Source organism: Coturnix japonica, chromosome 4 (genome assembly GCF_054131305.1).
Source record: "Coturnix japonica strain WE chromosome 4, WE-NBRP24, whole genome shotgun sequence".
In the NCBI taxonomy this organism is placed as follows: domain Eukaryota; kingdom Metazoa; phylum Chordata; class Aves; order Galliformes; family Phasianidae; genus Coturnix; species Coturnix japonica.
The window spans coordinates 34,658,689-34,671,264 of NC_140666.1; the positions used below are offsets into that span (position 1 = coordinate 34,658,689).

The 12,576-nt window shown below is 43.6% G+C and overlaps 1 protein-coding gene and 1 long non-coding RNA gene across 5 annotated transcripts in view; one reads left to right on the plus strand and one right to left on the minus strand.

Annotated features, from left to right (window-relative positions):
- Window positions 1-8,760, minus strand: part of LOC107313114 (uncharacterized) — a 45,163-nt gene extending 36,403 nt beyond the window's left edge. The window contains exons 1-3 of one of the 2 annotated variants that reach the window (XR_004307004.2): window positions 8,322-8,760; window positions 7,287-7,404; window positions 767-933 (exon numbers count right to left, since the gene is read on the minus strand). This is a non-coding gene — a long non-coding RNA (uncharacterized LOC107313114). The remainder of the gene's footprint in view (window positions 1-766; window positions 934-7,286; window positions 7,405-8,321) is intronic. The other variant, XR_014945743.1, reaches the window with a different exon arrangement.
- On the plus strand, window positions 3,729-12,479 carry SCOC (short coiled-coil protein). Of its 3 annotated transcripts, none has more exons than XM_015861063.3 (4): window positions 3,729-4,078; window positions 9,371-9,442; window positions 9,546-9,629; window positions 10,163-12,479. In XM_015861063.3, exons 1-4 carry the CDS (start codon window positions 4,015-4,017, stop codon window positions 10,303-10,305), a joined length of 363 nt encoding a protein of 120 aa, XP_015716549.2. In that variant the 5' UTR covers window positions 3,729-4,014; the 3' UTR covers window positions 10,306-12,479. The 3 variants fall into 3 exon arrangements, with proteins under 3 accessions (XP_015716549.2, XP_085402561.1, XP_015716550.1); XM_015861064.3 differs by lacking the exon at window positions 3,729-4,078 and adding an exon at window positions 8,869-8,964; XM_085546435.1 differs by lacking the exon at window positions 9,546-9,629 and having other exon boundaries at window positions 3,738-4,078.
- The last annotated feature ends 97 nt before the right edge of the window (window positions 12,480-12,576 follow it).

Sequence of the window (12,576 nt, forward strand, 5' to 3'; positions counted from 1 at the left end):
CTTGCAGTGAAGCTGAGCAAGCCCGAGGCAGACAGAATTCAGGCAATAAAGGGACCACAATTAGATTTTTCAAAGTAAGTCTGAATTGGCAGAATACTTTAAAGTCCCTTATCTTTTCCTTCTAAGTGCCAAGATAGAGAAGACAGAGAAAAGATAGAAAAGAGCCTGTAGGCGGACACAGTGTTGGACAGTGTACCAGTATCTGTCTTGCTGCTGCACTTGAACCATCACAAAGGGAAATTTCCGTATCAAGATCCACATATTTTTGTAATTTGTTTGCAAAGTAAGATCAGTTATTACTTTGTTGATTAATTAACATTCAACTTAATAAACGGATTGGATCTTCCACAATGAATACTATTTTAATGACTACATATTTAAAATCTGAAGTATTTTCCATTTAATTGCACTGTGGAATGGAAGAACACGGGTTAGCTGGTTACATACCTGGAGGGCTCCTGGAAGGACCAAGAAGAGGGAAAAGTTCTTACAGACTAAGTGGCCACATTCAGTTTAGAAGGATGGTAATGGCCAGCCACATCAGAGAACACCAATAAAAGCATAAGGCACAGGCATTCTGGAGCAGTGTTATGCACCACCCGATTTTCTGCATGTTACCAAGAGTTGAAGGAAACATTTAGCATGGCATAGTGATAAAGAAAGAATGTTAGTGGTCAGTAAAATGGTGTATTCCAGTGCGTTAACCAATAATTTCCTAGTAGCTTTAATGAACAAAGTGAAAACTCATGAGAAATGTAGGATTTACCTGAGCCAACTCTGTTGCTGAAATAGTGCCATCATCAGAATTACAGATGAGTGGAGCAAAGGAGAGCAAGCTTGCATTCGAAGAGAAAGGCAGACTGATGATTCTTTGTCACTTCCAGCACCCAATGAAAAGTGCTGCTCTGCCTCATGTTGCATACACCAAGTCACCTAGGTAAGAATTATGAAAAGACACATCAAATTAAAGGAGTGGGAAATGGAACACACTGCTATCATTCACACACTAGTAAAATACAGGTAGTCTCCCCCATTGCCCAGTCACCGTCTAGTTTTACAGGAACCACACTAGAATTAAACTTCAAGGAATATGTGAGGTACTCTGAAGCAGTACCTTTTTTACTTGTCTTTTAGTTTAGCAGACAAATGTTCCCCATGTCCAGACAGATGCACGGCAGGAAATCTGAGAGTGAAATGGACAAGTGCGAAAGAAAGCGGGTCTATTTCAAGACATACATACCCAATGTTACGAACAAGTCCCTCATTTTCAGACAGCAGAGGTTCAGATCCCACTTAAAAATAAGTACGGAGGCAGAAAACAATATGTACACTTTTATCATAATTAAATGTAGCAAGTGAGTGGGCACGAGAGCAAGTGGGCAGTTGTCATGGATGGTTTCCAGGTGGCCAATTGTCAGCGCAGCCTGAGAAGCAGCATTCGCAAATGCTGACGTTCATTTGCATAACATGCCATCGGAGCTCATCTCAACATTTGCAAGGCTGCCACAACAGAGCTCGTAAGTATCTTAAACTGGGGGAAGTGGTGAGGCAGGAAGGAAGAGCACATACACCTAGGAGACTTGCTGACAAGTACTAATACACCCCAGTGTACTGGTTAAATCTGCCAATGACACATTTCATACACTTCTGTCACTACCTCAGCAAAGTGTTGTTCTGCAAGTAGGTTACTGTCATGCAGTGTCAGTCAGGCTAGCTCTGAGCATGCTGTGAACGTACTAGCACGATCACTGCTTTATTAGCATGCACTAAACATGTGCAGCAGTTCCCTTCTAAGTTCATTAAAACAGAAACACGCTGGCAGCCGTCACTTCCTAACAAGGCCCATATTTTTAAGATGCCGTGTTTAATACACTGTGTGTAAGTGATGAAGTGGATGCTTCTTTAGAATGTTTAGCGTAAGAAAAATAATTCCAAACATTTTGCTGTACACCGCAAAGTACTGGTGAATTTATGCACATCTGTGTTACAGAACTGCACAGTCAGAGGTGGATTCTGCTCCTCTTTATACTTAGACATTGTCTCACTGGAAACAACCACAATGCTTTCAAAGGTGCTGACTATGAGCAGAAGAATTCAAGACACAGTTATCAGTTATCCTCTTTCAGAATCCCCTGTTAGTGTATGTAACAGACTGTATAGCTTCCACCTTACACATCTGCATTTGCACAGCTTGTCTTCGGAGTGGACTCCTGATCAGACCAGCACAGCCTGACAGGACATCACACACACACTGTGCTACAGCAGGGACCTAACCTACCCAGAGCACTCTGTGTCCCCCCTAAACCAACATAAACCTACAGCTTTGGTGGTTTTGACTTTACATTAAAAAAAATCTTTTGTACTGCTGAGACTGAGAGCATTAGAACAACACCAGGAACCTCCCTACAATTACACCTTTGGAGCAAGGGGTCAGTGAGGACTCTCAGCTGACCAACCTCCTGTCTCTGACCCCTCTTGCCTCTCCAAAAATACTTGAAATAGAAGCACTGTGAAACCAAAGGCCAAAAGGCTGCAGCCTACGGCCTGTGCGGATTGGTGTGCATCACACTTCTTCACCCCGAGGAATCCTTCTTGCCCATGCTTATTAAATGCAGCTTCTGCTCAGCATCACTTTTACTGATGGCTGTTAACCAGACACAAGTAACAGCTGCACAGCTCCTATATTCACTATGCTGCTGCACAAGTCTTTGTCTAACACTAGTTAATGATCTACCTGAGAACTGCTCCATTCACTGCTTTCTTTTCTCTTCTCTCCACTTTTCTTCCTCATTCAGAATTTACAAATGAACATAAAACATTATAGAGATGCCAGGAGACCGTGCTTTGCATGGGTCAGAACTAAGCCTGAATAACACTCAACACTGTTCTGAAAATGCAAGACATCCTTGATTTTCAGTCATCCCTAAAGACGGTTGTCAGCACCTTCCCTATTTTACAAGCTTAAATAAAAGCAAAAACACACACAAGCAGTTAAGGGGCCAGAAGAAAGAGTCACATCCATCATTTCTGTAAGTCAGGCAACACTTCACAGAACCAAATTCAATTTTCAGCAAGACTTCAGAAAGGTTCCTAATTAAGAAAAAATATTTGACAACAACTAAACCTGGTCTTTTTCTGCATGTAAGTTTTGATTAAAAAATCCAAGTCAGGTAGGTCAGGCATGCAATCTGAGCAGGGAACAGTTCCACTGCTCACTACACTGTCTTCAACCAAGACCAGGGCTATGTATACTTTTAAACTAATCACAAAGAACGATGCTATCCAGTGCATGCAAAAGAAAGTTATTCCTAAGAGGTAAGAAGCACAAGGTGACCTCCTAGTTTATATGTTCAAATGATGGTCACCTTTTTTGAAGAATGCAAAAACAAACTGCCCCAAAAGCTCGGGTTTCCTTTGAAGCTATTTTCTCCTTCTTCCTCCCATCTCCTCTCACAGAAGCCCAACGCTCACTTGTTTTACTTCACTCATGCACATCGGTCGGTTGGTTTTGGTGAGGATGCTCAAGTCAGTAAAATCCCACAGTATTTAAAGACCACATGCTAAATTTGGTACTGCAAAATCCACTCATTGCATGTGCCTGAAGTAACATTTTATGATCACACAATATTAAGGCTTTTCTTCTATGAAAAATACAAAACAAAAGAGCAAACCGCCTTACAGAGCCCTTGAGGAAAAACCACAGGCACTACCCCCCCCCCCTTCCCTCTGATTCAGGTGAAGGCACAGCTCTTTCCCAGAAGGCGTGTAATTACAGTGTTTGCTCAGCACATATCCGATGAAGCTGGTAGAGCCTTCCAGCTTAACGATTTCCGGCAAGGAGCTCAAGGTTCACAGGAGAGATGGCACCGCGCGATGTGTAGCTGCCCGCAGGATCGGGTAACACCTGTGCTCACCTCATTAAGGATTTAACAAGAGAAGCTGCCTGCACTGAAAATGGCTGACAACTGCTATGCTTAATGGGCTTCCCTGAAAACTTCGAAAGAAGGAAACGAAATGGATTTACCAATAGATGAGGAGGACGGCACTTTCACCAACATTTCTTTGGCAGATGATCCAGGTAAGAAATACGTTTATCTATTGAGACAAAACAGATCCCACGGGCTGAATAAGAACACCGGGTGAGCACACAAACCTGCAGGTGCTAACTATAAGGTACGGTGTATTTTTAAGAAAAGGCCTCCAAGTAAAGACTTTTAGTCGTGTAGTTAATTAAGTCTTGTGATCAGAGTTGAGATCTTTGGAGTTTGGAGGCTACCGCAGCCCTGCCATAACAGCATGTGGTAGCTTACACTCACCCCCTGAGCACACAGAGCCTTTCACTGCTTGTGAAGAGACTTACAGAAGTGTTAACTCAGTACTACTTCAGACAAAACAAATACAGACAGTATGGATACTGAACGATCACCTCTGCCTTACTCCAGAGAGAGCTCACAAGAAGGGATGCAAATTAATCGGTAACTGAAACAAGCTGATCCACTTAAATCCCAACTATCAAGCATTAACTTTTAAAGGAAGCTACACAAACAAGCCTCCTCCTGCCCTTCTGGTTTATGGAATAGAAATGATTTGGGATGGGAAGTAAGATAGTTCTGCTAGCTCCACATACTGGGAAAACTGAGTTAATATGACCTGGTAATAATTTATTTAGAAAGGTATAGCCAGAGTAGCAGCCAGATCATGTTAGCTTGGCTGCCATACAGCTGCACTGACTTACACAAGTTAGAAAATGGAACTGCTGCTTAATGAATGCTACAAGTCATTTTATTTTATTTTTAAAAAACAGTTGGCTGTTTTGTCTCGTTTTTAGCTTAAAGAATGTTATTGTACATGCTGTCTTTACCACCTATATAAAAACAAACAGTTGAGCAGATCTGATTTTGAGAGCAGTTTTCCAGCAGTCTCATATTAGGACAATGTAGCTGAAGTGGACATTTAAATGCAATTAGTTTATATAGCACATAATCAGCCCTACAACAATGTTACTAAGCTAAATATTCACAATGAGACAAATATGTACTGATGGCCAGTCGGCTGAATATGAGCCAGCAGTGTGCCCAGGTGGCCAAGAAGGCCAATGGCATCCTGGCTTGTATCAGGAATGGTGTGGTTGGCTGGACTAGGGAAGTCATCCTGCCCCTGTACTTGGCATTGGTGAGGCTTCATCTCGAATAGTGACTTCAGTTTTAGGCACCTCAAAAAGGACATGGAGGTACTGGAGCAGGTCCAGAGAAGGGCAACGAGGCTTGTGAAGGGCTTGGAGAATATGCCCTATGAGGAGAGACTGAAGGAACTGTGACTGTTTAGTCTGGGGAAAAGGAGGCTCAAGGGAGACCTTATTGCTCTCTTCCAGTGCCTGAAAGGTGCTTACAGTGAGAGTGGGGCAGGTCCCTTCTCACTAGTGACAAGTGACAGGACGAGGGGAAATGGCCTCAGGTTTAGGTTGGATATCAGGAAAACTTCTTTACAGAAAGGGTTGTTAAGCACTGGAATAGGCTCCCCTGGGAGGTGTCTGAGTCACCATCCCTGGATGTGTTTAAACACTGTTTGGATGTGGTGCTCGGTAATATGATTTAGCAGAGGGTTGTTAGAGTTAGGAGACTATGGTTAGGCTGTGGTTGGACTTTATGATCGTTGAGGTCTCTTCCAACCTGAGTAATTCTATGATTCTACGTAGATCCTGGTGAAAGCTGTGTTGTCAGGAGAACTCTCCATCGCTACAGGTCTGTCATTTCCCCATAAGAAGGAGAACAGTAGGAAAAGGTATATCCTGTGACTCTGCAGATGCCACTAATATTGAAGTAGCTGCTAAGCAACTGTGCAGTAAGACTTTGCTGTACCTCAGCACTTACATCTACATGACTCCTGACAGCATGAACACACCCAAACTCAGAGGGAGCTCATTTTAACACAGAGGATGGAAAGCAATGCTTTACTATGCTGGATCTGCTGCCAGTACCAGAGCTTTACCCCCTGCTATAGAAGTGAAGATCTGGGGAGAGTCATGCAGAAGCAGAGAAAGAAATTCAGAGTAACTGAGAGTCAGTGATGTTTTCAAGTGAGCTTTTAACACAAGGGCAACACTGACAGAACATACATAGTAAGATTCATGGTGAATATAATAGCCCCCATCCATTTGTTCTGCCAGAGGGTAACACCCAGAGGTCAGGGAGCAAGGCGTCAGAAAACTCATAATCTATAACAGGAAAGTACTATCACAAGCTTTAGAGCAAACAGTTCTCCTTTGCTCTCCCAGCTAAAGACTAATTATCTCAACCGCAGAGCACAGAAGCTAACAAACAAAGCGGGTCTCACAGCCTTCAGGCTGGAGATGGACATCAGTTCCACAAGAATTGGAAGATTAGACAAAAAAGTTTTACACAACGAGGGAGAAGAAGAATCCTTAGGATGGCCAACAGAAATCTCAAGCAAGGAATAAAGAAGATGGACCAGCAATATGTAGATACTGAAACAAATCATAGAATCATAGAATCATAGAATTAACCAGGTTGGAAAAGACCTTGAAGATCATCAACTCCAACTGCAGCCTAACCATAGTACCCTAACTCTAACAACCCTCTGCTAAATCATATCCCTGAGCACCACATCCAAACAGCTCTTAAACACATCCAGGGATGGTGATTCAACCACCTCCCTGGGGAGCCTATTCCAGTACTTAACCATCCTTTCTGTGAAGAAGTGCTTCCTAACACCCAACCTAAACTTGCCCTGGCACAACTTGATGCCATTTCCCCTTGTCCTGTCACTTGTCACCAGTGAGAAGAGTCTTGCCCCACTCTCACTGTGAGCACTTTTCAGGTTAAATAAGCCACTGGATTTCACCTGAGGATGATCTGATGTATTAGAAGCAAGTGTTCCGTAATTAAATCTTAAGTTGGATCAGAGAGATCCACTGGTTTTAATGAACTCCAGGACGTTTGTAATTGCATAAGGCCTTCCCCCACCTCTCAAAGTGCAATGGCAAGGAAACTAAAAGACAAGCAGAACAACATGCTATGTATGTGCAATCTGGGCTCAAGCTTCTCTTCGCTGCAAAAGAAAACAACATTTATTATCTTACTCTTTATTATTTTTGGCCTAACCAAAGGAAACGCAGTTTTCATCTCAAAATTACCAGTAGAGCTTTATGGAACCCTGCTAAAAAGTCCATCTACAATGTTTTTGTGACAACTGCCATCCTTTTCATATCCTTCTTTGTGCAGACGCTAAGGGGAAAAGTAGCACAGCTCAAATAGCAAACAACTTACAGATATGTTCGACAGCAGCTTCTGGTAAAAAGGAGAATGCATTTCCATTCCTGTGGTGAACAGTGAAGCCTCTGTCATCAGCCAGTTCACGCAGGCGCTGTCGGTGCCTGTAACTCTGCTGCCAGAAAGGAAGCCAAAGGCTTGTCAGTGTGTGCTGTGCGCCATGGGAAGACAGCACATACACAACTGATCCAGAAATGAAACCTCTGAAAAACAGTGACTGTTAGAATCTGAGTTCAGGGCAATGGAATTCACTCCTGCAGTTTAGTAAATGCACAGACCTATGCACTCAGGTTAGGGGTTAACTTATGCCTTATGGGAGGAGAACCCCTTGAGAGCATAAAACAGGAGGGGAACGCTGGTTTACGAGGGCAGATGGTGATAGGATAAGGGGAAATGGTTTTAAACTGAGACAGGGGAGGTTTAGGTTAGATATTAGGAGGAAGTTTTTCACACAGGGGTGGTGATGCACTGGAACAGGTTGCCCAGAGAGGTTGTGGATGCCCCATCCCTGGAGGCATTCAAGGCCAGGCTGGATGTGGCTCTGAGCAGCCTGGGCTGGTGGTTGGCAATACTGCATGTGGCAGGGATCTTTAAGGTCCTTTTCAACTCAGGCCATTCTATGATTCGATGTCCTAAGGCAGATTGTTGCAATTTTAAACAAAAAAAGCTCTTTCAGTGAAATTACTAATATTAACCAATTAATTAATAATAAATTTATTCATTTTTCCAGCCATGTTGGTTAGTTATAGGAAATCTTAAACTGGAACATAGTACACATGCTAAGTCTGAGTAATTGCATCCATAAAGTGACAGACACCATTCTAAATTGAATATAACACAGCTGGCAGCGCTGGGAGCACTCCCCAGCTTTGAAAAAAACCTGCCTTAGAGGATACAGAATGAATTAGTAAGAAAGAAAGGGATTAGCACTGGTTCTTGGTTATGTCTCAGTCAGTTCTGACGACGGGTGCTCTGTGGCTGCTCAGCATTACAAGCTCTCTTTGAAGCTCTTCAGTCAGAAAATCCACTTACCTGAAGCAAGGGATGGAGAGTCTAAGCGTAAAAACAGCTTAATAAACTGAGCAGCGGAACGCCACTTAGGGCAGCACCTGAGTGTTCCAGCAAGGAGGACCCTCTAATTCCTTCTTTAAACTACAGAACGTGTGCTGGAATACCACTACACATCAGAAAACAACTAATTTCCAGCATGTGCTAATGTTATTTCACTTCAGCGCTTTATCTCTGAAGCAGAAAGCAGTAAGTTGACCAACAGAACCAAAGCGGAACAGCTCTGTGAATGCAGGTTATACCAAATCCGCCAGCCTCGTACCCCAAAAACCTCCCCATCTGCAGCCACACAGCAGGGCTGACCAACCTGCGGGCTGAGGGGACTTATCCCAATGCTTCTGCCCTTCTCAGACAGAGGCAGAAGCTCAGAGTAGCAGATGCGGGCCACTTTATGACAGGCCAGGGGTGCAGCCCCCTGTGGTAGCCAGGCAACACGGCTCCCTGCAAACACGCACTCATGCCGTCCAACCCCGCGGGCAGGCCGAGCCCGGCGCAGGCGCGGCGCTGGCGCAGGCGCGGCGGGAGGAAAGGAAGGAAGGGAGGAAGGAGGGGACCGAGCGGCGGGGCTGCGGCCGGGCCGGCGCTGCGCTGCCCGCGGGAGCGCCAGGTGGGACGCGGCGGGATGGTCGGTGCTGGGCTGCAGCGCGGGGAGGCGGCCGGCACCCGGGGCTCTCAGCGCTTCCGGAGCGCTTCTCAGCTCGGGCCGCGGCCAGTCTGGGCCCTACCGCCAGCCGCTCCTGACGTCCTGGATGCTCCGTAGGGCCGCGGAGGTGGGGCGAGGGATGGCGGCGGGGAGCGAGGCAGCCGGGTCCGGCGGTACCGCGGTTGCCCCGAAACGGGCCGGGATGGGCGGTGAGAGCAGCCGGCCTGATGCCGCTCGGCCTCTGCGGGAGCCGCTTCCAGAAAGATCCGTGCCGGGAGCCGGCATCGCACACAGCGCTGGTTGATAGAGCCGAGGGGAAATGTGCATCCAGAGCATCAATTCAGTGTTCCCTTTTTTTTCCTTTAAGCAGACCGTCGCTCGGACCGGCTGAGTTCTAAAGCAGAAAGAGCCCATCCTACAATGATGAACGCTGACATGGACGGTATAAGCACTTAATGTTCTTGTTCTTCACTGTTATTTTTTCTGCTTAGTATGATTCCCAGCTATGACAGTGATTGCATTAAAGCTCCTATGATTTATTGCAGCTGTTGAGGCTGAGAATCAGGTGGAATTAGAAGAGAAAACACGGCTTATTAATCAAGTTTTGGAACTGCAGCACACACTTGAAGGTTAGCAGTTTGGCACCTCAGACTTTTCATAAGCACAATGTAAACAAAACAACCGTACGGTGCTGCGCTGTCCTAGCCTGACAGTGCTGCTGTTTACAAGTACATCGCTTATGCAGCTGAAGGTACACAAACAAGGCTTCAGAAACATTAGTGATATCAGCAACTACTGTTTCCCCTTTTCTGCAGTGCAATCTCACACTACGCAACAGGCAGAAGGGGTGATACGTTTAGCATCCCAGGCTCACTGGCTGTCCTACATCTTTGTTTCCACATAGTTTAGCCGCAGTAACTTAAAAAGTCAATGAAAGAACACAGATTAACAGCATAACGCAGGGAAAGTAGACTTGAAATACCCTCTGTGCCACCTACTGTGGTACTCTCAGGCTCTATCTAAAGTAACACCTTAAAGCAGTGTTTCCCACATTAAGAAAAACCTGAGTGGTTTGATGTAGGCACACAGAATATATTCGTTATTGTATGCAATAGTGTCTAATTTTAATCTATATTTTTTTCTTATAATGTCACCTTCACAGATCTCTCAGCACGAGTAGATGCTGTTAAGGAAGAAAACTTGAAACTGAAATCAGAAAACCAAGTTCTTGGACAGTATATAGAAAACCTGATGTCAGCATCTAGTGTTTTCCAAACCACTGACACAAAAAGCAAAAGGAAGTAAGGGTTGGCTCACAAGTGATGTCGTTGTATTGCTGCTGTCTTTTTTGTTTTAATTGGCATAGGCTACATGAGCTAAAATGATCTTAGTTTGTGGCTTTGCTGGATACCTGAAAGTTATGAACTTCAGTGATAAGCAGAATTAAGAACATTATCATGAACAGGAGATGCAAGTTTGTATATTAAGATTAAGCAATGTGCAAATATAGCATAGAGACTTACTAGACTTCCATATTTGTATTAAAAATGAGCATATCTTGTTAAGAATGGGGTTCAGTTTGTCAAGTTAAACAAACATGTCTTGTTGGCTCTCTTAGAGGCCTTGGTGTTCTTGACTAGAAAAATGATAGTTATAAAAATGGTGTTGAAAAACTTACTTGGTAAAAATATTTAAAGTCTAATTGCATCACCTTTTTCACCTCAAGTGTTGATAGATTACCGTGTAGTACCGTTCACATCTCTGCAAAGCAGCTTTAAACAGAAGCCTATAAAGCAGTTAGGAATTTTTGTAAAGCATTAACAGTCCGATGTTATTTGTAGGGTTTGCATGCAGGAAAAACAACAAAGTTTTTTGGAAAGGGTTAAGTTAAAGTGAACACGGATAAGTCACTTGCATCAGGGAAATATCAAATTGATGCAATATTAATGTGTCTGTCATTTATAAGATCCACGCTTCAAGCTATTTTAGCTTTCTTTCCTTAAAGAAAGGTCAGGTTCTGCGTTGTAACATACTATCCAACCAAACTCACCCAAAACCTGAGTGATGAGCTTGACAAACAGAAAGCCAGCGGTGTTCATCCTCATGCTCGTTGTGAACAGTGTGGAATAGTGAGAAGCTGAGAACAATTATTTCCTTGCCACCTTTTTACTTTCCTCCTGAAGTGCCAAACTTGTCCTTGCTTCAGGCCTTACAGCAGCTGTTTACCTGCCACGGGGCCAGAGCTTGTGAAGTACCTCTAGAGACATAGCACAAAACCATCCGAGGCAGAAGAAGCTGCTGTCTGTCAGCTCTGGGCTGCATTGAGCAATGCCTGGTGTCAGGGTGTCCTGTTTTAGTTCACTGGATTGGCTTCGTTAGAAGGAGCTCAGCCCAGATTCTGGGTGCCAGCACTTCCCCTAGAAAGGGTACATCTGGCAGCATCAGTGTTAGAGAAGAGCAGAAGCTGAAACACAAACTGTTAATTTTAGCTTAGTACTGTTAGGTCTGTTTCATCTTGTCATGTAGCAGCATGGACTTCTTATGGATGCTACCTAAAACTGAGATCTGTCTCTTTAGCAATGAAGTCATTTTATTTTGCCTTGTAACAAAAGGGAACTATTAGTTTAAGCTTCTCTTTCAGTTTTGCTGTGATAGTTAGTGTAAAGTAAAGCTGGAGGAAGTGAATGAGTGGATGTCATAGCAGAATAAATCCATCTCAATACACAAGCTTCTTGGCAGCTAAGCAGTGCTATTCCTCATCTGTAAGCTGATATTGTGAGATCTCCCATTTCCCTCTATTTAAAATGACTGTAAAGCACTTACTGGAACGTCAGCAGAGTTAAGTGATCAAAAACAAAGCACTAATATTTTGTGGCTTGAAGGCTGTTTACAAAGTCTGCATCAAGAAATAAGGATGACCAAAAGTTTCACCCTCTAAGGCACATGTGGCTGATACTGTTTGTATCACAGGGTCCTATAAGCAGCTGATGTTACTATTAAACATGTCTGGATTGCTTTGTCACATTGCTGTCTATCTTAAACTTTGAATACATGCAGAAATTTCTAGCAGGTGGATTAAATCACAGGGCTAATCCAGGGTTTGAGCATTAAAGACAAACCTCACCAGGCTCCTGACTTCTAAAAACTGCATTTCATTACTGCTGTCCTGGCTATTGGGCCATGTCACTGTACATCTCCATCTGCACTGTGGGAGACATCCACAAACACCAAGTAGTAACACAGCATGCACTTACTAGGCTTGAGCAGTTCTGAGATCAAGTAATCTCTAAATCATGGTTGTGTGTTGTAAGATTGGATAGTGATATTTTATCCCATCATCAGTCTGTATATAGTAGTCACTTAATCTATAAAAAAAACCATTTTTCATCCCACTACTGCGGCCTTCATTTAACTTATGAGCATTTTAAAGATGTTGTATTTCTGACTTTACACTAAATAAAAACTTTTGATTTGTCTCAGTTTGGTTTAACATTTATGAAGCCTGAAATGGATTGCTATTACCTTAATTGCTTCTACATAGTTAAGTGTCTGAAAGACTGGATGTAATTATCAAGC